Here is a 24,838-nt window from a genome sequence, read left to right on the forward strand (position 1 = left end):
TTGTGGTATATGATTATGACAGTATTGTGAGGCAAACCACTCGAAGCAGGGAATCAGAGTGTTGCAGTACCTTAGCCATGAACTTACATAACATAGCTTGGTTGCTGCAGAGATATCTTGCAATATTTTTTTGATGAAATTTAAAATAGGTATTATACATTGTATTTGATTATTATATAGTTGTGACGAATAAAGTAGTATTTCCCATGCATGTTGAGAGAAATATAATTAGTGTGATTGATGAGGTGGCATGTGTGGAGAGTTGAGATGTGTGCATGTTGAGAGAGAATATAAATAGCATTTCCCATGCATGTTAAGAGAAATAATTAGTGGGATGATGATGTGGCATGTTTGGTGAGGTGGCATGTGTGCATGTTGAGAGAATTGAGATAGTGGGGATCAACTATTTAGGTATATAGGATAGGATTTCCACGTGCTCTAGAAAAAACATGTTAAGACATATAACAATTGTATTGGACAGGACACCCATATATATCACAAGATTATTCTGTTAACATATTGAATGGTGAAATTGAATCATGGAAAGATTAAGATCTTAACTGCACCCATATTATGAGGATGGCACTATGCTGAATCTGTCAAGCATGAGCCCCATATGTTATGGTCATGGACATGGATTCAACAACTAGCCGGCATGTCCAATGCAGCAACTTTCGTTTCATTAAGGCATATAATAAGAATTAGCTTGGTACTTGATACGATTGGCTAGTATCCCTTAAGGACACGATTAGTAGTAGTTGCAGCAGGATAGATGTGTGTGCCATGTATGGACATATACATTAGGAAAGGAATTACCTTAATTACATTTGGTACGTCTTGAGAACGAATTAAGATCCAACTTATGGATCAAGTCAGTCGTCCTATATAAAGGACTAGAGTGTAATTTCTTTTGATGAAGCAATCAATAAACAAAAGTTCCAATAAGCATCAGAGCCTCTTTTCCACGTATTGCAACCCACAATTACCAGCCGTGTCGCCTGATTATAGAGCACAAGTGCCCTATATCCCCGGTCTTCGTACCATTACCCTACCAATTTGCACCGTTGTGGGCAAAGGTCCATAATACATATTGCTTGTTCCACTGAAGTAGTCAAGTACGTCCAACAAAGCCAGGTCGAAATTAACAAATTTCTAGCAGAAAGTCGGCTATAGAGGCTTTCTCAAATGTGGCGAGCAAGTGAGAATTTCAGAGTCAAGTAGTTTTATGGCCAAGGCATTGCAAACCACAACTACTGGCAGAACTTGTCATAGCCAGAATGCGTGTGCGGTACAAATTTGGACACTGCCCTTGCTTCACCCATAATTAAGATATACTTATCTCTAGGGAATCAAATAAAAAACTGCGATGAATCATCTATGTGAACTCACAGAAAAGGAGAGGATATGGTTGTGTGATCTGAAGGAAAGGCATGTTGCCTGTCATGTGAAATGGTTATCTTGCAATAACCATTGGCACCAAAGAAAGAAAATACTACTCCCTCGAATTCATATTAATTGTCGCTGATTTAGTACAACTTAAGTACAAAGTTGTACTAAATCAGCAACAATTAATATGGATCGGAGGGAGTAAAATAGGAAATAACATTAAAAACTAAGGAACTTGGTTAAAAAGCTAGTGCAGGTACCTGAGTTGTTTTCCCGCATCCAGTTTCTCCACTGACAACAATTACATCATTCTCTTTCAGTAACTGTAGGAAATGGTTTTTCAGTCTAGCAATTGGTAAAGAAGCTCTTGCTCCCAGCATTTTCTGAATTCAAGGTGAACAGATAATCTTTAGAACAAATATCAAAAAATAATTAGGAGAATACTTGTAGTGCAATGCACATTCACTGCATACCAGATACTTGGGCAACTTCCTTTTGTGTTCCAACTGCTTTCTCAAGGCTGTGCTCTCTGCTTGCTCTCGTCTTGATCCTAATTACAAAAAGGCCACATTAATAGTTACACTTGGTTTATTAAGACACATATGAAGATAATTAAATAAGTGGAATTACAATTACACTTGGTTTATTAACAAATATATGAAGGAAAATTACAATAATACAAGATAGTTTTAGAGAGTGAGATATAGTAGCAATATCACAATAGAGAAACAATGTTAACAATACACAAGGCAAGATAAACAATCCAGGATATAATATGTCTCAAGCTGAGAAGTACTACCGAAACAGATATCTATACCTAATAATAAAGAGGCTATTGCTTCCATCGGAAAACCCGCCGCGGCATTTTTATAAAAAAGCCCCTGTAATTTTTGTTATTCAACCCGCGCTTCATCATTTATCTGCAACGCAAAAGTTAAAAACGATTCGCTGCAAAAATTATACCCGTACGCATCGCCTCCTCCCGTCGACCCTGGGCCACCCTGGCATGTGCCCAGGCCGCCGCCACACCACTCGCCGCCGCGGCCGACCTCAACCGCCACCGCTGCCGATCTCAACCCACCCGCCTCCGCGGCCGTACCTCTCCCCGCTCACTGCCCCCGTTGCGACGCTCGAGCGCATCGCGTCGACCCTGGTCCACCCTGGCGTGTGCCCAGGCCGCTGCCACACCACTCGCCGCCGCGGCCGACCTCAACCACCACTGTTGTCAATCTCAACCCACCCGCCTCCGCGGCCGTACCTCTGCCCGCTTGCTGCCCTCGTTTTGGCGCTCGAGCACAGCTTCTGGATCAAATCAACGCGACAACTACAATGACTGGGGATGATGCGTCTGCTCGATGCAGAATGGCGGCGGCGCGGCGGAGCGAAGTACTTGCAGGTGGAGGCGGGCCTTCATGGCTCACACGGGGAACTCCGAGGTTATGGCGCGGCAACGGCGACTCCTTATGGCCAGATAGAGGCGCCTAACCCTTGCTCCCCTCATCGTATCCCCTCCTCCGGCAGGAACTCAATATCTGGTGAGATCCCCTCCCCATGCCTCCAACCGTGTGTCAAGCACCGGCAAGAAATTTTGTTTTGTGGGGTTTGTTTGCTGATGAATGAATGTATTGAATGTAAGATTGTATTGTTGTAGAGACAGAGAATGGAACACCACCTTCAGTTTGTCATCTGATCCCACATTCTCTACCCCATGAGTGAAATAAGATAACAGTCCATTGATCAATTCACGTAGCCTCTTTATTTTGCTTTGCTTGTCCCGCTCAATTTCTCATCATGGTGGAATTAACAATGGATGGATTGATTTCTCAACAAAATAGGATAGGACTGACTACATTAGTTAGTTAGCTTATTATTTTAATAAATCAAAATGATTATAAAAAGATTAAAAGCGTGTGGTATTTTTTTCTCCCGTTGCAACGCACGGGCCCTTTTGCTATAATAATAATAATAAAGAGGCTATTGCTTCCGTCGCAAAACCCACCGCGGCATTTTTATAAAAAATAAAAAATCTATACATAATAATAAAGAGGTTATTGCTTCCGTCGGAAAAACCCACGCTCCATCATTTATCTGCAACGCAAAAGGAAAAAACGATTCACTGCAAAAATTATACCCATACGCATCGCTTCCTCCCGTCGACCCTGAGCCTCCCTGGCCTGTGCCCAGGCCGCCGCCACACCACTCACCGCCGCGGCCGACCTTAACCGCCACCGCTGCCGATCTCAACCCACCCGCCTCCGCGGCCGACCTTAACCGCCACCGCTGCCGATCTCAACCCACCCGCCTCCGCGGCCGACCTTAACCGCCACCTCTGTCGATCTCAACCCACCCGCCTCCGCGGTCGTACCTCTCCCCGCTCACTGCCCCCGTTGCGGCGCTCGAGCGCATCGCGTCGACCCTGGTCCACCCTGGCCTGTGCCCAGGCCGCTGCCACACCACTCGCCGCCGCGGCCGACCTCAACCACCACTGTTGTCGATCTCAACCCACCCGCCTCCGCGGCCGTACCTCTGTCCGCTTGTTGCCCCCGTTTCGGCACTGGAGCACAGCTTATGGATCAAATCAACGCGACAGCTACAGTGACTGGGGATGATGCGTCTGCTCGATGCAGAACGGCGGCGGCGCGGCGGATCGAAGTACTTGCAGGTGGAGGCGGGCCTCCATGGCTCATACGGGGAACTCCAAGGTTATGGCGCGGCAACGGCGACTCCTTATGGCCAGATAGAGGCGCCTAACCCTTGCTCCCCTCATCGTATCCCCTCCTCCGGCAGGAACTCATCATCTGGTGAGATCCCCTCCCCATGCCTTCAACCGTGTGCCAAGCACCGGCAAGAAATTTTGTTTTGTGGGGATTTGTTTGCTGATGAATGAATGTATTGAACGTAAGATTGTATTGTTGTAGAGACAGAGAATGGAACACCACCTTCAGTTTGTCATCTGATTCCACATTCTCTACCCCATGAGTGAAATAAGATAACAGTCCATTGATCAATTCACGTAGCTTCTTTGTTTTGCTTTGCTTGTCCCGCTCAATTTCTCATCATGGTGGAATTAACAATGGACGGGTTGATTTCTCAACAAAATAGGATAGGACTGACTACATTAGTTAGTTAGCTTATTATTTTAATAAATCAAAATGATTATAAAAAGATTAAAAGCGTGTGGTCTTTTTTTCTCCCGTTGCAAGGCACGGGCCCTTTTGCTAGTGATGTAAAAAAGATGCAACCATATTGGTGCCAGAAAATTCAAGGAGAGAAGGCAGGTGGCATTGTTAAATACACTATGCATCAGAGAGAAGCCTGCTGTCAATAACATACTAGGAAGGTCTTGGAAGGAGGAAAACGATAACCAGCCACATTCATAATTGCTTGTGGTGTACTCATGTTATTCAGACAAAAAAACGAGATGAAAACTTGAGTAATGATCTGTTCAGCAAAATACCTGCATGATTCAGCAAAGTTGCCTCTTTCTTCTCATAGACAGAATTGGTCTCCTTATCATTCAGAGAGTCAATGGATGTGCCGCCCTCAGGAGCACCTCTGATTTGATATGGAAGAGTAGTAATTCCGTCCATATCCAATAACATATCCACAAACCCAGCTCTTCGACTATCCTCGGTATCCAGCACCCTTGATGTTGATGAAGCTTCTAATTCACCTATTTTTTCAGGACCGTGCAACATTTAGCGGAAAGGCACAAACAAACTATAATTCATCAGGTACGAATGCATGATCCAATTACACTAACCTTCTTGCCATCTTAAAACAAGTGATGCATATGGTTCAATAAGCAATTGACGTAGTGGAAGATCAGCAAACAGTTGATATAGAGCAAATGTCGCCACTCTACTTTGTGCTTCCTGTTGACAAATTCAGCAGATGTTTATTACTGTACCATTCAAGGCAAGGAACAATAACTCAATAAGGTTATTCATTTCTCAGATGTTAGCAAACGACATCTCCCTGTAGCTTGCTAGTGCGCCATTAACTAAAATCATGGAAATAGCAGGACAAGTAGTACCTCTGCTCATTAATATAAAACGTCTTTTAGACTCATAAGTCTAAAAAAACATCTTATATTAATGAACAGGGGGTATATCTCAAGAAAGTTATCAGAATAATTAATTGACTTTGAAACGGGTTGTTTTTTAATAAACATTATAAGATACACATATATATGGTTAGTAAACGCTAACCTGAACAGATACATATTCTTCATCTTTTTCAGGTAACTCAATTTTTGTCAAACCTCCAGCCTTCCGACTTTTACCACGGCCAGTAGAACCACGCAATACATTAACAGCATATATAAATTTACCAGCTTTTTCTGATGTTTTACTATACTTCGGTGCTTCCCAACCAAGTTTTTGACAGAACTTCTGTAGAATAGCTTTTGGCATTTTACCACAATCTCCCTATAGAGCACCACAATAATGAAACAGTCAGAGACAATTCATAACAGGACAATACAACAACTAAATAGCTTTGGCAGTCAATACATGTTGGATCACACCATAGGAATAAACATGGGAATCATTGGAGTATGTTTGAGTAAATGGAAATTTTCCTATGGAATATAGTGCAAAGAATATTTAGGACAAAGACCTATGTATTGCAACCCTACAAATCAAACACAACACACAGGAAAGAATCCTAAAGGATTACAGTCTTCCAAAAATCCTTTGAAAAGGCCCTTACTGTTTCAGATTGTACAGATGTGTTCATTGCCCAAATAATGAATCTCTAGAAACCTCAACTTGTGAAACTTCCATATCTCTCCCTATCTCCCCTAATAATAAAGCGTGCAGCGCTTCTGCCGTCCGTCGTCGGTCATTTTGCAGAAAAGCCCTCGCAGTTTCAGTTAATTAACCCGCAGTCCAACTTTAAGTCAAAACGAACCGTTTTCTGTCGTTTTGCAGAAAAGTCCTCACAGTTTTAGATAATCAACCCGCGGTCCATCTTTTAGTCAGAGCCGAACCGTTTTTTTTTTGCATTTTACAGAAAACTCCCTGATGTTTCAGGTAATCAACCCGCCGTCCCTATTTAAGTCAGCCGAAACGTTTTTTTGTTTTAACAAAAAAAAAACCTGACTTTTCAGTTAATCAATCCATATTTTATCTAAAACAAAATTATCCATATCTTTTAAACCGTAACTCCGATTTTAACATGTTATATATGAAATTTGATTGAAAAAATGTGTAGAATCTAAATAAGATGTTATTTTTAGCTGTTGAATACTTCTTAAATATTATTTTTGGTGCAAACTTAATCTGTAGTGCACGGTCTTTTTTTCTCTCTTTCCGACGACCATACGAATTGCAATAAATATCCATTAAATTAAAACCAAATTGAGAGGAAAGAAAACATCGTTAACCACACATGCACACCTTTAGAAAATCTCGTGGGGAGAAACAACATATTTCTCATCTTATTCCGAGTGATTGCAAATTCAAACGCGTTTTCGTTGTGTGAGCACTGAGGCCATCGTCGACAACACAAATGTGATGCCATGTGAAAATATATTACGTTCAAAGCGTGTGTTATTTTCTCTTCCGTTGCAACGCACGGGCTTTTTTGCTAGTAATAATAAAGCGCCGTCCGCTTCTGTCGTCCGTCGTGTCACTTTTACAAAAAAGCCCCTGCGTTTCCTGAAATCAACCCGCAGTCCGGATTTAAGTCAGAAAACGAATCTTTTTTTTGCATTTTACAGAAAAACCCCTGATGTTTCAGGTAATCAACCCGCAGTCCGGATTTAAGTCAGAAAACGAATCGTTTTTTTATTTTTCAGAAAAAACCCTGATGTTTCAGGTAATCAACCCGCAGTCCGGATTTAAGTCAGCCGAAACGTTTTTTTTTTCGTTTTAACAAAAAAAAACCTGACTTTTCAGTTAATCAATCCACATTTTATCTAAAACAAAATTATCCATATCTTTTAAACCGTAACTCCGATTTTAACATGTTATATATGAAATTTGATTAAAAAATGTGTAGAATCTAAATAGGATGTTATTTTTAGCTGTTGAATACTTCTTAAATATTATTTTTGGTGCAAACTTAATCTGTAGTGCACGGTCCTTTTTTTCTCTATTTCCGACGACGATACGAATTGCAATAAACATCCATTAAATTAAAACTAAATTGAGAGGAAAGAAAACATCGTTAACCACACATGCACACCTTTGGAAAACCTCGTGGGGAGAAACAACATATTTCTCATCTTATTCTGAGTGACTGTACATTCAAACGCGTTTTCGTTGTGTGAGCACTAAGGCCATCGTCGGCAACACAAATATGATGCCATGTGAAAATATATTGCGTTCAGAGCGTGTGTTATTTTCTCTTCCGTTGCAACGCACGGGCTCTTTTGCTAGTATGTTATAATTGGTTCTTAGGCCTCATGGAACCATTGGAACATAGTGGCCATTAACAGACATTCTGTTCAGCTTCAGTCATTACGATTTATATCAGCACAATTTAACTTATGCACTTAGCTGTCCTACTCAATGTAATTTCCCTCCCATACATCCTCTTAAGTTTTCCAGCAATCCTGTTACGGTACTCCATTAAGGTATTTCCCAAAAAACTAAGGCCTCGTTTATAACACAGGATCATATCATTAACTGCAACAGTCCTGACTCAGAGACAGCCCATCCATACGGCCATACAAATGTAGCAAACTGGCAATCTACATAACTGCAATAATGTGAATGATATATGTTTTTCTTGCACACACACCCAAATGTGCGTCATTGTGTATTAGAAAGAAACATCATGTCACGTGCTTGGGAAACAGATTGCATCTGGTCAGCATGCTGGGACATAGAGCTTAAGGGGTAGTCATGAGATACCGGTGGCCGGGGACGGCAGTCCCAGCGACCCGTGGCTGCAGCAAGGGTGAGAGAGGCACACGGCGCAGGAGCAAGAGGTGAGAAGGTAGATTAACTATTCTGCTTGTTTTATTGCTCACGTGAGGGTGTCTATAAAATAGCCAATTACAATTGAAGAAGCAGACTTGGACTCTAATTTGACGTGGATCCAGTCGGCAGGGTACCCATCTTCGGGACTAAACATTTCCGACTTAGGAACCGGACTCCTACTCTAACTCTAGATGGACTCAGCAATCACTAGACTCTTACACGAACTAGGGCGGTCCTGGCGCAGCACGGCCCTTGTGCCTGTAAGTTCAGCCCCACATGACACGTCAAAATGACGCGAGAGTACAAAGGGCTGAAAACTTAGCGAAACGAGAACAAGGCGCAAAGCACAAAAAGCAAACAAAACAGAACAAAAGGAGAGAAAACTAAAACCAGACTTTACAGGGGCATATGCTGGAACAGGTATATGTTTTCACTCTACTGCACTATGTATTTGGTCCACAAATTTGTTTTCGCGGAATGGGGGACCAGGAGGAGGAATGGAGGTAAACTTGACGGCTCATAGGAGATCTTGTGCAAAGTTGCATGAGAGATGTCAGTCTCTCGCTGCCGCCTCCACATGAACCTTAGGGTTAATATCGCCCCGGAGCCCTTTGAGTTGATATGGTCGATCAGGCTTCCGCTGAAGATCAGTATATTCATGTGGCAATGGATCCGCGGGCGGGTACCCTCCGGCATGGAGGTGCTTAAGCGTCATGGACCGGGTGATGGGATTTGCCCCCTATGTGGGACAATTGAGGACTCCAACCATATATTCTTCTTGTGCGTGTCCACCCAGTTCCTCTGGTCCTGCCTCCGCGAGGCCATTGGGGGTCGTTGGTGTAACACCAACTTCCCTGATCTTTACACCGAGATCCAGGCATCCCCCCCTACAGGACGCCACATTAGTTGGATGGTTATTGGGGTCCTCGCTTGGACATTGTGGACGGTTCGCAATAAGCTTGTGATTCGGCGGGTTCCTCTCCGCCGTGTGACTGACGTCGTGTTCAAAATGTGTGGTTACTTGCAGCTCTGGCGGCCGCTTAGCCGCACCCAGGACCAGGACGCCATCAACGCATTCACTGCTGACCTCCGGACGATGGCCCTCCGCTTGGTGCCGCCGCTCCCTCCTCCACCACCTGAGCCGGATTAGCTCCTTCGCTCTACGGCATGTCCGCCTTTGTTTTATTTTTAGGGCTTGTTGAGTTGTGCCCTCAACAGAACCCTACCGTACTTGTGTTGTGTTGTGTGTGTTTGGTTGGAACCTCGTGTGAACCTTGTGGCTGTGGTGGTTTGCTTTATCTATAAAGCAGGGCGAAAGCCTTTTTCGGTAATATCCAAGAGACGATACTATGGAGAAAGGAAATATTAATATGGTGGGATACGTTCTCTTGCCGCTATAACTAAAATAACCTAATTTAGATCTTTAGTAAGTTGTTGCAGCTTACTAGAGCATTCGGGAGCAAAATGTTTACACATAGAACATGGGCCCACAGAGCGCAAAAGGGTTCTTCGATTTTCCTACTCAAAATTGGAAGAGCCAAGCAACCTTAAGAAGCAAGAAGGTGAAGCCAACTGTATTTGACTTGAGCCTAGAAGTCTAGAGCCAAGCTATGAAACAGCCTAAAAATACAAATAAGAAAAAGGAGCATTAAGTAACCACAGTAAAGTGGAAGGGTACATGACTCCTTCATATAAAGATTGTGTAAGAGCACCTGACCTTTTTCCATACATCATCTATGTTCCCAAGAAGATGGCCATAACCATCATGTGCTAATTTCTCTATTTGTTGCTGCTTCAAGATTTCAGGGGCCACAACCTCCCAAGCGGATGAGTCTTCAAAAAACAAGTTATCAAGCTCTACTTCCTCTTCTTCAGCCTCCTTCGTGCAAGTTTCACCAACATTTTTAGGAACTTCCTTTTGTAAATTGGATCCTTCATCAATATGGACAAGACTGGGAGATTTGTTCCCACTTGCACCCAGGTCAATCTGACCATCCTCGACACTTGCAATTTCTGAATTAGGGAACACAGGAGATGCAGATTGGCTTATATGTTCTTTTGAGTTTCCATTTTTGGAGTTCTCCTTTTTACCTGGAAAGAAACATTCATTAGATAGAACTCCAGCAACCACAAATACTTTGAAAACTTATAAGAGACATGTAAAAACTGCTCGAGAATATGAAAATGATTGATATAGTTTTCATATCAATAATACAATTGTTAAACTTACCCTTTTTCTTTCGCCTACTTGGCTTTGTTTCAGCAACTTCAAAACTTGCCGCTAAACGATCTTCCCATGTGGAGGAATCATTAGAATTTGCATCCTCCTCCTAACATCATTGGCAGGAATGGAACAAATATACGATGAAATAGGACATAAAAAAAGGGAATAAAGAAACAACATGAGAGAGGAATAATGGCAAAATGTTAACAAACTTAGGCTGGCGAATGGGTGAATAGACATAATATGGTTCAATCCGTAGTGTATCAATATGCATAGTTGTGTCCCTTTGTCAATCAGCATCGTTGTCTACAATGTTTACTTCCTTATTACTGAACTGGTATCATTTAGAATGAAGATGTCAAACTTTTCAATTTTTAATGGCTCGTATGCAAATTGATCACATAAAAATAATAGTATTAGTATACTCTGCAATATGATTCTTTACATTATACTTACTACCCCCTCCGATCCATATTAGTTGTCACTGATTTAGTACAACTCGGAGGGAGTAATAACATATAATGTGAAAATAAACAGTCAAAGATGTGCATTTCCAAAATAACATCTTACACTCCATAACGAAGATAGTAGTTAAAAGACTCTGACAACATATATAATCATGGGCTTAATAACAGATAAATAGGACTTCAAATGGTGTGAATAGGGCCCTACATGATGAGTTACTATATTGTATAATTAATTTGATGTTCAAACAACAAAAAACATTTTCAGGAAGCGACTCAAATTAGCACACTACTGTCAAAACATTGAAATTGATCTCCTAAAAATCTACTCCCTCCATCCCGAATTAATTGTCTTAGATTTGTCTAGATGCGAATTTGGAATGGAGGTAATAGTGCATAACTTTGTATGTTCGACAGGTGTGATGTAGAGGCACTAAATAAGCTAACTTATTTCAGAATATAAAACAGAGTGGTCTGAGCACGTAACTGTTAACAGATAAACGAAACAATGTATGACTAATGAACTCCAGTGTTAAGATTTGATGCAGCAATCCCAATGATAAATCACTAGTTCAGGTATCTATACCTCCTCTTGCTGTTCCATGTACTGCCGGATCCATGCAGCTTGCGATGACCGGCCATCGTCCAATGTGACATCCTCTTCTTGCCGTCTCCCAATTTTAATTTCCAACCCCTCAGTGCTAACCTTTGCCTCCTCCACAGGCCCACGACTCTGTGGCACCCAATTATCCTTCGCTGCTGATACTACCTTAACTGAACCCTCTGTTCCTACAAAGGCACACAAAGGTAATCAACGCATGATTTAAGCATGGCAAACTAACACCCAACCATTCAGTCAAATTCATGTCCCCAAGGAAACACAAACAAAAAAATGCAACACCCCTGACGATGGCGTGCAGAGTGTGTGCGCATTGCCCTGGCATGCAGAATACTCCCTCCGTTCCTAAATATAAGTCTTTTTAGAGATTTTACTAGGAGACTACAGACGAAACAAAATGAGTGAATCTGCATTCTAAAATATGTCTATATGCATCCGTATGTAGTCTTTTAGTGAAACAGGTAAAAAGACTTATATTTAGGAATGGAGGAAGTACAAAATACAGTATCCACACTTAAACCAATGAGCACAGAATGCACGCAAAGGGTGATGTGCATAACTGCAATTGCTGAAATGCACTAAAACTCGTACATAAATCGCGACTATGATACATGAGTGAGCCTTCTGCACGCGCATATAAAGCTGCGGACGCGCGCACGGCAGGCAGCTTACACACAAATGGGCCTGATTATGCACTACCGGCCGCTTGAGAGCACAAAACCCTAAACCCTCCAACCCGATACCTGTGCGAGAAGTGGAGGCGGCGGCGCTGGCGAACTTGAGGGGGAGCTCGTCGCCGGGCAGATTAAAGCACAGCCAATCCAGCGCCGACTCAAACGTCGCCGTATCCTGCCCAATGAAAAAATTCATCAATGAACAGCCAACTCGATAGCACGGCAGGATTATGTATGCGTTTGGGGGTACGAACTGGTATAGCGGAGAGAGCCTGCTCGATTTGCGAGGAAGAGAAGCCCTCGAGGGCCAACTTGTCGTAGACCCCGCGCAGACGACGCCCCTTCTGTTCCCTCGATTCGGAACGCCCTGCTGGAGCATCTAGGGGCGCGGGGGATGGGGCGCTGGCTGTGGAGGAGTTGAGGAGGAGTTGTCGGAGGCGGCGTTCGTTCTCCGACGAGATCTCGAGGCGCGGCGCAGCGGAGGAGGAGGAGGAGGGTGCGGAGGGCTTGGGCTTGTGCTTCTGCTTCGAGACCGGCTGCTTCTTCTTGGGCGCCATTTGGCCTGGCGCCTGTGTCGTCTGATCGTCTCCGGCGACGGCGCGCTGGGGTATCGAGTTCCGGGACAGCGGGACACGTGACGGGGGCTAGTGGGGAAAATCGGCTAGGGGGTGAGTTGCTTCTCGTGGAAGATGGGAAGGCTTCCGACTGTGCAGCCCTTCGAGCAAATGGGCCCGAAAGCCCGAAATGTTTGAGATTCTTTAAAAAAAACACTTGTTTGGTGGAAGCAACATCCGTCCATATGCCTATAACACACACATTATTTCACATCATCACATGCATATAACAAAAATTAATTTTTGAGTTTTTAAAATGATTTATCTTTTAAATGAAAATTTCAATTGAAGATCCGTTTTCACCATCAAATCCATCGCGACGAGATCTTTAAAACTAGATTTATATTAGTATGTTTCTACGACTTTTTTGAGTTAAAAGTTATCATGTTTATTGCACATGAATTGTCATGATGTTTACACCGAAGTTGTCATGATATATTTCAGCTATTTTCTCTTCTACCTTTAAAAGTAATTTTTGACATATTATAAAAAGGGAATTAAGAAACTAGACTTGCCATAAACCATAAACTAAAATTGCCATGGTGAATTACCATGATGAAAAAATTGTCATGGTCAATTAATAAAAATTGTCGTAGAAAGTAGTTAAAAATATAATAGCAGCTTCAAATCTAGAAGAAAAAATAGATAAAACATGTTATGACAAACTTTAGTGTAAACACTATGATAACTACGGTGTAAACATCATGGCAACTTTTGTCAAAAAAATCATCGAAACATATCAACATGGGATCTAGTTTGAAGATCTCGTCGAGACGGATTTAATGGTGAAAACGAATTTTTAATTATATTTTTTAATTAGGAGATAAAACATTTTTAAGCCGAAAACCAAACAGGTTTCCGTTGATGTCATCGGTTTTGACGTGGCAAAATGAATGATAATGGAGGTGTTTGGACCATGTTACTTCGTGTCACACGTGTGGAAGTTAACATTTTTCTTAAAAATGCTTACACACTGGTCATTGTAGTTGCGGTGAAAGCAAGATACTGTTATTGAACTCTCGATTACACTTGTTACGGTCTTTGACTATGATTTGACATAAAAATATGATCAATTTAGCACGTATGTGGTGGGTATAGCATTAGTTTAACCAACCGTTGACCGTCATGTTCTCCCCTCTCATTTGGCCAATTTTGCATGGAAGTGTTTTCTGTAAAAAAAAATCAAAATCCACAATGCTTAAATCCCTAACCCGCGGCAGGCCCCTATTCTATCCTTCTGCTCCGCCACCACCTAGGTCGTCGTTCTCATGGAATCCGTCTAGAGATCTCATCCGCGTGAGCCCGGGGGATCCAAACTCGCCGGTAGTTCCTTCCTTTCCCCCTCCAATCTCGACGTAGGTCATGTATGTCGCAATATCCTCCGTCTCTCATGTCTGTCGCATAACATTGGCGTTGTGGCTAATCTGTTGCCCAAGCTGGAAGGAGAAGGTGTGCATGTACGTCTCCACGATTAAGAAGCATGACAGATGGGTCTTCTACAAATGCGAGAAGCATGGGGTTAGTGGTTCTCTTCGATTTATTTCCTTTCCTTGGTTTCTCTTCGGTTTTGGACCCAAAGGTTGAAGTTTTTGACCTTGGCGTGCTTTTTGGGATATGTGACCTGTTATTTCTGGCTCTGGGAATTGGAGTACGTTGAGTACCTCGTTGACAAACACTATCTCATTGACAATGCCGTTGTGGATGCTATTGGTGTTGTGGAGGAATGATACTCTCCAACGTATCTATTATTTTTGCTTGGTTCATGCTATGATATTATTGGTCTTGGATGTTTTTATTATCGTTTTATATATTTTTATATCATTTTTGGGGACTAACCTATTAACTTAGTGCCAAGTGTTAGTTCCTGTTTTCTGCCCTATTTTTATTTCGTGAGAAATCAATATAAGATAAGATCAAATCATCTCAAAACTTTTTAAGGATTTTTTATTGAAGATAAGGATCACCTGGAACTTGGAGGCCAAGGAAGATCTTGCCACAGGGCCCCACACAACACCAGGGCGCGCCCCGGGGGCGCGCGCGCCCTCATGTTGTGTGGGGCCCTCCACGCTCCATTTGCCCTACTGAAAGCATGATTGCTCCCTAGGGTGGTTTTGATAATTTATCACAACATATGCATCATTGGACTAATATGTTTTTTCAAGTATCTTTCATAAAAGTTCAAAATATGTTTTGGCTAAAGGCTTATATGGAGATGCCCCTTGATGCAAGAAAGGAATAAGATTGGCTCAAGCATCAAGCTAGAAGACTATTCATTTTATATTTATGAGAAATCGATTTTGAGTCCATAGGGAAGCCAATCTTTACCTAATACTAAAGCGGCTATTGCTTCTGTCGGAAAACCCGTCATGGCAGTTTTGCAAAAAAGTCCTTGATGTTTTGGATATTCAACCCGCAATCCTCGGTGAGTTATGAAAAAACGGTTCAAGATTTTTTTGGGGCTGCAGATCGAGCAGCGGCGCTCCTCATCCGATCGAGAGTAGGACGACGGTGGCGAGCACATGAAGGATGCGGCGAGCACGCTGCCCGGGCGAGAGGAGGAGCAGAGGGGAGGCACGGAGGCGGGGCCGTCGGACGCCCGCTCTCACGAGCAGTCAACGCCGATGAAGTGACCGTCCATGGCGATGAGAAGAGGGGAGGCATGGAGGCGGGGTCATCGGACGCGCACGCTCTCCTGTTGTCAACACCAACGCAGTGACCGTCCATGGAGGCTCCTCTGCCGCCGCGCCCCCATACCTCCAACATTTGCTCCCCCGTCCCTCCGCTCCGCGGTGCCCGTGCTTGCTCCGCCGTCGCCGAATCTGGACAAGATCAACAGGATCCATCGCATCTCGCGCGACACCCGGCTGCAGCTGCTCGTCGGCTATGCGCGGAGCACGTACGAGCTTCTCGTCGGGCATGTGGGGAACACACACGAGCTGCTCGTCGGCGTCCATCCCACAGATGTGTTGAAGACGGCGCCCAGCCCTCTTGACAGCGCACGCCTCCTACTTGTCGCTCGGTATGTATCCCCAACTCGTCGCCCCCTTGGATCCCACTCCCCCTACCTCCATAATATTTTGATTTCGCGCAAACAAAGTGTTTGCTGAAATTTAACTACAACATTATTTTTGGGCAAACAATGGATATCAATTTGTTCAAGGATAGTGCCAACCTCCGAGATCCCCTTCTGTGCCATGGATTTGGATGCTTGTAGATTTGGATTGGGGCGCAACAGGGATGATGAAGGACAAAGCCCGACCGGCTCAAGTGAAAGTGAACGAATATGACCACCACAACCCTATCAGGTGGGATTGCCATATTCTATCCTCATATTCAAAGTATGATCTAATATTTGGCCAAAGGCTCCATATATAATTTGTTCTTTGATTTCTAAATTGCTAACCACATGTGCCATTTGATTTCAGAGTATATATTAATTTTCCTGTTCTTCGGATCTTTGAGAGGTAGTTTGATTTGCCATGTTTTTTGGAGGGAATGTTGGCAGATCAGGATACCCAATTCTCAAACAAGAATGCTGAGATGCTCAAGATATGGAAGTCCCCCCCAAGCTTGCCATGGCAGTGGTACTCCAGCCCAATGCCACGATGCAAGAAGGACCACTCAATATTTCCCGAGGTTTAATCTTCTTTCTCAATTCCATGGGTTCCCATTTGTTAGTATTTTGTGGTTAACTGATGGAATTACATGATGCTTAGAATCAATGAATTCATACCTTGCATGGGTGGAATCTGAATGTGCTTAGCTGGATTGATCATCTGTGTACGTATTAGATTAGTCAGACCACACACATGCATTTATATAGTTGTGAAGCATGTTGCTTTCTTAAAGTGATTGCATTAAGAACAGGGAAATAATAATGTATACTACTAAGTGATTCAGAGTTAAGTGACTGGGTCGTGTTAAAGAGAGAGGGGGCATGTTGGCCATATTCTATAATTGATACAACGTGGATGGGTGTAGTTAGGATTATAATGTTAATCTGTTGACACATCAAAGAAGCATAGATTGTAATGTTAATCTGATGCTGCCGCGCTTTGTACACAAGTGGAATATGTAAATATGCTTCTGCTGCTACACAAAGAAAAGTGTAGTGGAGTAGCTACTGCTCCGCTCTAGAAACAGAGCATGCAGCCAAACACACGTGCAGTATATTCAGGTAGACACTAAAATAAATGATGATTGTGACAAAATCCATGTACTGAATAACTTACCAACATGCCACTTAAAGGATCTGGAACATATCGCTGAAACAAAGGGCTCCCTAAAGCCCGTATCCCAAATGCAACAGGATATGCATGCCCCAAGATTTGATGTGTGACTGACTTTATTGTGTCGACTGAATTCTTTTGTGTTGTTATTACAATCATCAATGCAAACTTCAAAAAAAAAATGTGGGTTGGTAAGAATAAGTTCGAATTATCATATTTAATGGGTCATAGTTTTTTATTACAAAAGAAGATGTTACACAAAAATACATGATTGATTTGATAAATTTAGATGTTACCAAAGGTCATGCACGTCGTTGCTGCATGGATTCAATCAATTTTCCTTTGTTTGTCCTGTTGTATAATGAATGTAACTGATCCCCCCACCTTGGATCTACCCATGTTTCAGTTTATTTTTTTTCTTGAAAACTGGTGCTACTTCTGATTGCTCACAATTTCAGTTTCGCTGATATGATACAAACCTCTGTTTCAGTTTATTTTCTGTGAAAAAATATTGTTACTAGCCAAGGATTAGACCAACAAATTTCATGTTGATGACTACATATACCGGAACATTGTGGCTTTGACTTGGTTACGGTAATACTTGGGCATGATGCTGGAGTAATTCTTGAAGTTTCATATATTCTGCTCTTTCTTTAGTTATCAATTAGCTTAATTACATATTGATACGTCTCAAACGTATCGACTTTTCCACTATATGTGTTGATTCACTATCATTCACGAGAAAGTGGCTGGTAACCGGGATGCCCAGTTCCATGCTCAGAGTCAAATCAAATTTAATGAAACAAAACTCCCCCAGGATTGATGTTTGTATGGACGGTACCCGTGGATTCGGCCCGCTGTGGAGTGTGATCGATTGGTGGAGGGGGAGTTAAAACTTTACTTTTCTGCTTGGGAACCGCCTACAATGTAATTAGCATGGAAGATATTGAGATCTCTTAGTTGTTACGTTGACAATGAAAGCAAACCACCAAAAAATTTGATTTATCTATGTTTTTAAAGCTCAAGCTCTCGCACCCCTGCAAATCAATGCTTCCCTCTACGAAGGGCCTATTTATTTTACTTTTCTGTTGAGTTGCCCTCTTCTTATAAAAAGCACCAACTATAGAGAGCATAATTGTCATTCCGAGTGTAATGTGCATTGTCCCAAAGCACCACATTGTCTTCTGCATGATTGTGATATTGCTTATTCTGAATTATTTATTTCTAGTCTCCTTTAATACTCCGAAGGAGCGTCTGCATTTATGTTTTGCTTCACTCTTGGGGGCTAGTGAGATACCACTCTAGTATATCCAAGTCATGTGCATTGTGATCTCATTATGATTTTCAGTTACATATTATTCATTCTTAGTTGTTTGAAACTCTTCACATGATCGAAGGATTGCTTCGCGCGTTGTCCTTGTAGCATTACTTCAATACTTGTTGGACTTGTTTGTAGTGCATGCTTATATACATCTGATGGAAGAAAAGAGTTTGTCAAAGTTCTCTTTGTCGCGTTCAGTTTGTTAAACTGAATTGCTTGAGGACAAGTGATACGTCTCCAACGTATCTATAATTTTTTATGGTTTCATGCTATTATCTTGTCAAACTTTGGATGTTTTGCATGCTTTTTATATATTTTTTGGGACTAACTTATTAACTCAGTGCCAAGTGCCAGTTCGTGTTTTTTCCATGTTTTTGACCCCTTTCAGAGGAGATTTTGAAACGGAGTCCAAACGGAAGAAAATCCCCGAAAAGATTTTTTTTGGAACGGAAGAAGATCGGGGAGCTTGGGAGCCAAGGCAGGGAGCCCCAGGGGGCCCACAAGCCCCCACCCCGCGGCCAAGGGGGTAGGCCGCGCCATCCAGGCTTGTGCCCCCCCTGAGCGCCCCCTGACCTAGGGGTTGCGCCTATAAATTCCCTAAAAATCCCAAAAAAATCAGCAGATCATCGAAAGTACTTTTCCGTCGCCGCAAGCTTCTGTCTCCGCAAGATCCCATATGGGGAATGTTCTGGTGCCCCGCCGGAGGGGAGATTCGGACACGAGGGCTTCTTCATCAATGATACGTCCATTTTGCATCATGTTTTCATGTTGATATTTATCGCTTCTTTGGCTGTTGTTTCACTTCACGGTACAATTCTTATGCCTTTTCTCTCTTATTTTGCAAGGTTTACATGAAGAGGGAGAATGCCGGCAACTGGAATTCTGGCCTGAAAGTGGAGCAAAGTTGAGATACCTATCCTGGGCAACTCCAAACGCCGTAAAAATCAACGAGGAATTTTTTTCTCGATTTATCAAAAATATTGGGCTAAAGAAGTGCCAGAGGGGGGCGTGCAGGTGGCCACAAGCCTGCACGACGCGACCACCCCCCAGGCCGCGCCATGAGGGCTTGTGGGAACCCTACAGGCCCACTTGCCCCCCTCTTCTGCTATATGAAGGGTTTCGTCTGGAAAAAAAATCAGAGAGGAGCTTTTTCGTGGTTCCGCCGCCGCCACGAGGCGGAACTTGAGCAGAACCAATCTAGAGCTCCGGCAGGACGATCCTACGAGGGAAACTTCCCTCCCGGAGGGGGAAATCGTCGCCATCATCGTCACCAACACTCCTCTCATCGGAGGGGGCTCGTCACCATCAACATCTTCATCAGCATCATCTCATCTCCAAACCCTAGTTCATCACTTGTAACCAATCTCTGTCTCGCGACTCCGATTGGTACTTTAAGGTTGCTAGTAGTGTTGATTACTCCTTGTAGTTGATGCTAGTTGGATTACTTGGTGGAAGAGTTTATGTTCAGATCCTTGATGCTACTCATTACCTCTCTGGTCATGAATATGATTATGCTTTGTGAGTAGTTACTTTTGTTCCCGAGGACACGATAAGTCATGCTAATAGTAGTCATGTGAATTTGGTATTCGTTCGGTAATTTGATATGTTGTATGTTGTTTTTCCTCTAGTGGTGTTATGTGAATGTCGACTACATAACACTTCACCATTATTTGGGCCTAGAGGAAGGCATTGGGAAGTAGTAAGTAGATGATGGGTTGCTAGAGTGACAGAAGCTTAAACCCTAGTTTATGCGTTGCTTCGCAAGGGGCTGATTTGGATCCACTAGTTTAATGCTATGGTTAGACTTTGTCTTAATTCTTCTTTCGTAGTTGCGGATGCTTGCGAGAGGGGTTAACCATAAGTGGTATGCTTGTCCAAGTAAGGGCAGTACCCAAGCGCCGGTCCACCCACATATGAAACTATCAAAGTAACGAACGCGAATCATATGAACATGATGAAACTAGCATGACAGAAATTCCCGTGTGTCCTCGGGAGCGTTTTTCCTCCTATAAGACCTTGTCCAGGCTTGTCCCTTGCTACAAAAGGGATTGGGCCACTTTGCTTCACCGTTGCTACTTTTGTTACTTGTTGCTTGCTACGAATCATCTCACCACACAATCACTTGTTACCGACAATTTCAGTGCTTGCAGACATTTCCTTGCTGAAAACCACTTGTGAGATCCTTCTGCTCCTCGTTGGGTTCGACACTCTTACTTATCCAAAGGACTACGATTGATCCCCTATGCTTGTGGGTCATTGATACGTCCATTTTGCATCATGCTTTCATGTTGATATTTATCGCTTTATGGGCTGTTATATTACTTTGTGGTACCATATTTATGCCTTTTCTCTCTTAGTTTGCAAGGTTTATTTGAAGAGGGAGAATTCGGGCAGCTGGAATTCTGGACTGGAAAAGGAGCAAATCTTAGTCCACTATTCTACACAACTCCAAATGCCCTGAAAATTTACGTGGAATTTTTTGGGATTATGTAAAAAATACTGGGCGAAAGAAGTACCAGAGGGGAGCTACCAGGGCGCCACAAGCCTGGTAGCCGCCACCCCCTGGTGGCGGCTACGGGGCTTGTGGGCTCCCTGACGGCCCACTGGCCCCCCTCTTTTGCTATATGAAGGGTTTCGTTCTAGAAAAAATCAATCGGGAGCTTTTTCGTGGTTTCACCGCCGCCACGAGGTGGAACTTGAGCAGATCCAATCTAGAGCTCCGGTAGGACGATCCTGTCGGGGAAACTTCCCTCCCGGATGGGGAAATCATCGCCATCGTCATCACCAACACTCCTCTCGTCGGAGGGGAGGCATCTTCATCAACATCTTCATCAGCACCATCTCCTCTCCAATCCCTAGCTCATCTCTTGTAACCAATCTCCGTCTCGCGACTCCGATTGGTACTTGTAAGGTTGCTAGTAGTGTTGATTACTCTTTGTAGTTGATGCTAGTTGGATTACTTGGTGGAAGAGTTTATGTTCAGATCCTTAATGCTATTCATTACACCTCTGATCATGATTATGATTATGCTTTGTGAGTAGTTACTTTTGTTCCTGAGGACATGGGATAAGTCATGCTGATAATAGTCATGTGAATTTGATATTTGTTCGGTATTTTGATATGTTGTATGTTGTATTTTCCTCTAGTGGTGTTATGTGAACGTCGACTACATAACACTTCACCATATTTGGGCCTAGAGGAAGGCACTGGGGAGTAGTAAGTAGATGATGGGTTGCTGGAGTGACAGAAGCTTAAACCCCAGTCTATGTGTTGCTTCGTAAGGGGCTCATTTGGATCCACTAGTTTAATGCCATGGTTAGACATTGTCTTAATTCTTCTTTCGTAGTTGCGGATGCTTGCGAGAGGGGTTAATCATAAGTGGGATGCTTGTCCAAGTAAGGGCAGTACCCAAGCGCGGGTCCACCCACATATCAAATTATCAAAGTAACGAACGTGAATCACATGAACATGATGAAACTAGCATGATAGAAATTCCCGTGTGTCCTTGGGAGCGTTTTTCCTCCTATAAGACTTTGTTCAGGCTTGTCCCTTGCTACAGAAGGGATTGGGCCACTTGCTGCACCGTTGCTACTACTTGTTACTTGTTACTTTTCGCTTGCTACGTTTCACCTCACTACACCATCACTTGTTACCGCTACTTTCAGTGCTTGAAGTTATTACCTTGCTGAAAACCGTTTATCAAAGCCTTTTGCTCCGCGTTGGGTTCGACACTCTTACTTATCAAAAGAACTACGATTGATCCCCTATACTTGTGGGTCATCAAGACTCTTTTCTGGCGCCATTGCCGGGGAGTGAAGCGCCTTTGGTAAGTGGAACTTGGTAAGGAAACATTCATATAGTGTGCTGGAATTTATTGTCACTTGTCACTATGGATACTAATACTTTGAGGGGCTTGTTCGGGGTATATTCACCTCAAACGGAAGCACAAATAGTTGCTCCTCAACCTGCTGCACCTACTGAAAATATTTGCTTTGAATTTCCTTCGGGTATGCTTGAGAAACTGCTGGCTAATCCTTTTACACGAGATGGAACATCACATCCAGACTTGCATCTAATCTATGTAGATGAAGTTTGTGGTTTATTTTAGCTTGCAGGTGTGCCCGAGGATGAGGTCAAGAAGAAGGTCTTTCCTTTATCTTTGAAGGATAAGGCGTTGACCTGGTATAGGCTATGTGATGATACTGGATCATGGAACTACAATCGGTTGAAATTGGAATTTCATCAAAAGTTTTATCCTATGCATTTAGTACATCGTGATCGGAATTATATTTATAATTTTTGGCCTCGTGACAGAGAAAGCATCGCTCAAGCTTGGGGGAGGCTTAAATCAATGCTATATTCATGCCCCAATCATGAGCTCTCGAGAGAAATCATCATTCAGAACTTCTATGCTCGGCTTTCTCATGATGATCGCACCATGCTTGACACTTCTTGTATCGGTTCTTTTATGAAGAGAGATATTGACTTCAAATGGAATTTATTGGAGAGAATTAAACACAACTCTGAAGATTGGGAGCTTGAAGAAGGTAAGGAGTCGGGTATGAATTTCACGTTTGATTGCGTTAAATCCTTTGTTGAGACAGATACCTTTAGTGATTTTAGCGCTAAGTATGGACTTCACTCTGAGATAGTAGCTTCATTGTGTGAATCTTTTGATGCTCATATTGATCTCCCCAAAGAGAAGTGGTTTAAATATCATCCTCCTTTAGAAGTCGATGTAGTTAAACCCAATCCAGTTGAATAGAAAGTCATTGCCTATAATGATCCTGTTGTTCCCAGTGCTTACATTGAGAAACCACCTTTCCCTGTTAGGATAAAGGATCATTCTAAAGCTTCAACTGTGATACGTAGAGCCTATATTAGAACACCTACACCCCCTGAGCAAATTAGAGTTGAACCTAGCATTGATATTATCAAAGATCTTCTGTCCGACGATGTTGAGGGACATAATATTCACTTCTGTGAAGATGCTGCTAGAATTACTAAACCTCACGTTAGAGACAAACATAGGCATGTTGTTGGCATGCCTGTGGTTTCTGTTAAGATATGAGATCATTGTTATCATGGTTTATGTGACGTGGGTGCTAGTGTTAGTGCAATACCTCAATCCTTATATGATGAAATCAAATATGAGATTGCACCTGCTGAGATAGAGCCTATTGATGTCCCTATTCAGCTTGCCAATAGAGATAATATCTGCCCTGTGGGAATTGTTAGGGATGTTGAAGTTTTGTGTGGTAAAATAAAGTATCCTGTTGATTTTCTCGTTCTTGCTACCGCACAAGATAGCTTCTGTCCCATCATATTTGGCAGACCCTTCCCCAATACCGTCAATGCTCATATTGATTGTGAGAAGCAAACTGTCACTGTTGGCTTTGAAGGTGTGTCACACGAGTTCAATTTCTCCAAGTTTGGTAGACAACCTCATGAAAAGGAGTTGCCTAGTAAGGATGAAACTATTGCCTTAGCTTATATTGTCGTGCCTCCTACTGATCCCTTAGAGCAATACTTGCTTGAGCATGAAAATGATATGCATATGGATGAAAGGGAAAAAATAGATAGAGTTGTCTTAGAACAATATCCTATCCTTAAGAATAACTTGCATGTTGAACTGCTTGGGGATCCACCCCCGCCAAAGGGTGATCCTGTGTTCGAGCTTAAACAGTTGCCTGATACTCTTAAGTATGCCTATCTTGATGAAAAAGAGATATATCATGTTATAATTAGTGCTAGCCTCTGAGAGCATGAAGAAAAGAAGTTACTAAAAACTCTGAGGAAGCATCATGCTGCTATTGGATATACTCTTGATGATCTTAAGGGCATTAGTCCTACCCTATGCCAGCACAAGATTTAAACTGATCCTGACTTCAAACCAGTTGATGATCATCAAAGGAGATTAAATCCTAAGATGAAGGAAGTAGTGAGAAAATAAATACTAAAGCTCCTGGAAGCGGGTATTATCTATCTTGTTGCTCATAGCGATTGGGTGAGTCCGGTGCATTGCGTCCCTAAGAAGGGAGACATTACCGTTGTCCCTAATGATAAGGATGAATTGATCCCACAGAGGATTATTACTGGCTATAGGATGATGATCGATTTTAGGAAATTGAATAAAGCCACTAGGAAAGATCATTACCCTCTGCCTTTTATCAACCAAATGCTAGAAAGGTTGTCCAAACACACACACTTCTGCTTTCTAGATGGTTATTCTGGTTTCTCCCAAATACCAGTTGCACAATCTGATCAGGAGAAAACCACTCTCACCTGCCCTTTCGGTACCTTTGCTTATAGACGTATGCCTTTTGGCTTATGTAATGCACATGCCACCTTCCAAAGATGTATGATGGCTATATT

The 24,838-nt window shown here is 42.7% G+C and overlaps 1 protein-coding gene across 5 annotated transcripts in view; it reads right to left on the bottom strand.

Annotated features, from left to right (window-relative positions):
• The window catches only part of LOC123426744 (DExH-box ATP-dependent RNA helicase DExH7, chloroplastic-like), a 42,091-nt gene extending 29,094 nt beyond the window's left edge, over positions 1-12,997 (bottom strand). For 3 of the 5 annotated variants that reach the window (XM_045110624.1, XM_045110622.1, XM_045110621.1), the window contains exons 1-10: positions 12,554-12,993; positions 12,369-12,474; positions 11,593-11,795; positions 10,549-10,648; positions 10,036-10,409; positions 5,598-5,816; positions 5,150-5,261; positions 4,844-5,059; positions 1,860-1,936; positions 1,647-1,769 (exon numbers count right to left, since the gene is read on the bottom strand). In XM_045110624.1, coding sequence (XP_044966559.1) covers positions 1,647-1,769; positions 1,860-1,936; positions 4,844-5,059; positions 5,150-5,261; positions 5,598-5,816; positions 10,036-10,409; positions 10,549-10,648; positions 11,593-11,795; positions 12,369-12,474; positions 12,554-12,856 — 1,833 coding nt within the window. In that variant the 5' untranslated portion in view covers positions 12,857-12,993. Of the gene's footprint in view, positions 1-1,646; positions 1,770-1,859; positions 1,937-4,843; positions 5,060-5,149; positions 5,262-5,597; positions 5,817-10,035; positions 10,410-10,548; positions 10,649-11,592; positions 11,796-12,368; positions 12,475-12,553 lie in introns of all 5 variants that reach the window. The other 2 variants (XM_045110623.1, XM_045110625.1) reach the window with 2 other exon arrangements.
• Positions 12,998-24,838: the final 11,841 nt, after the last annotated feature.

This window comes from Hordeum vulgare, chromosome 2H, assembly GCF_904849725.1.
Source record: "Hordeum vulgare subsp. vulgare chromosome 2H, MorexV3_pseudomolecules_assembly, whole genome shotgun sequence".
NCBI lineage: Eukaryota > Viridiplantae > Streptophyta > Magnoliopsida > Poales > Poaceae > Hordeum > Hordeum vulgare.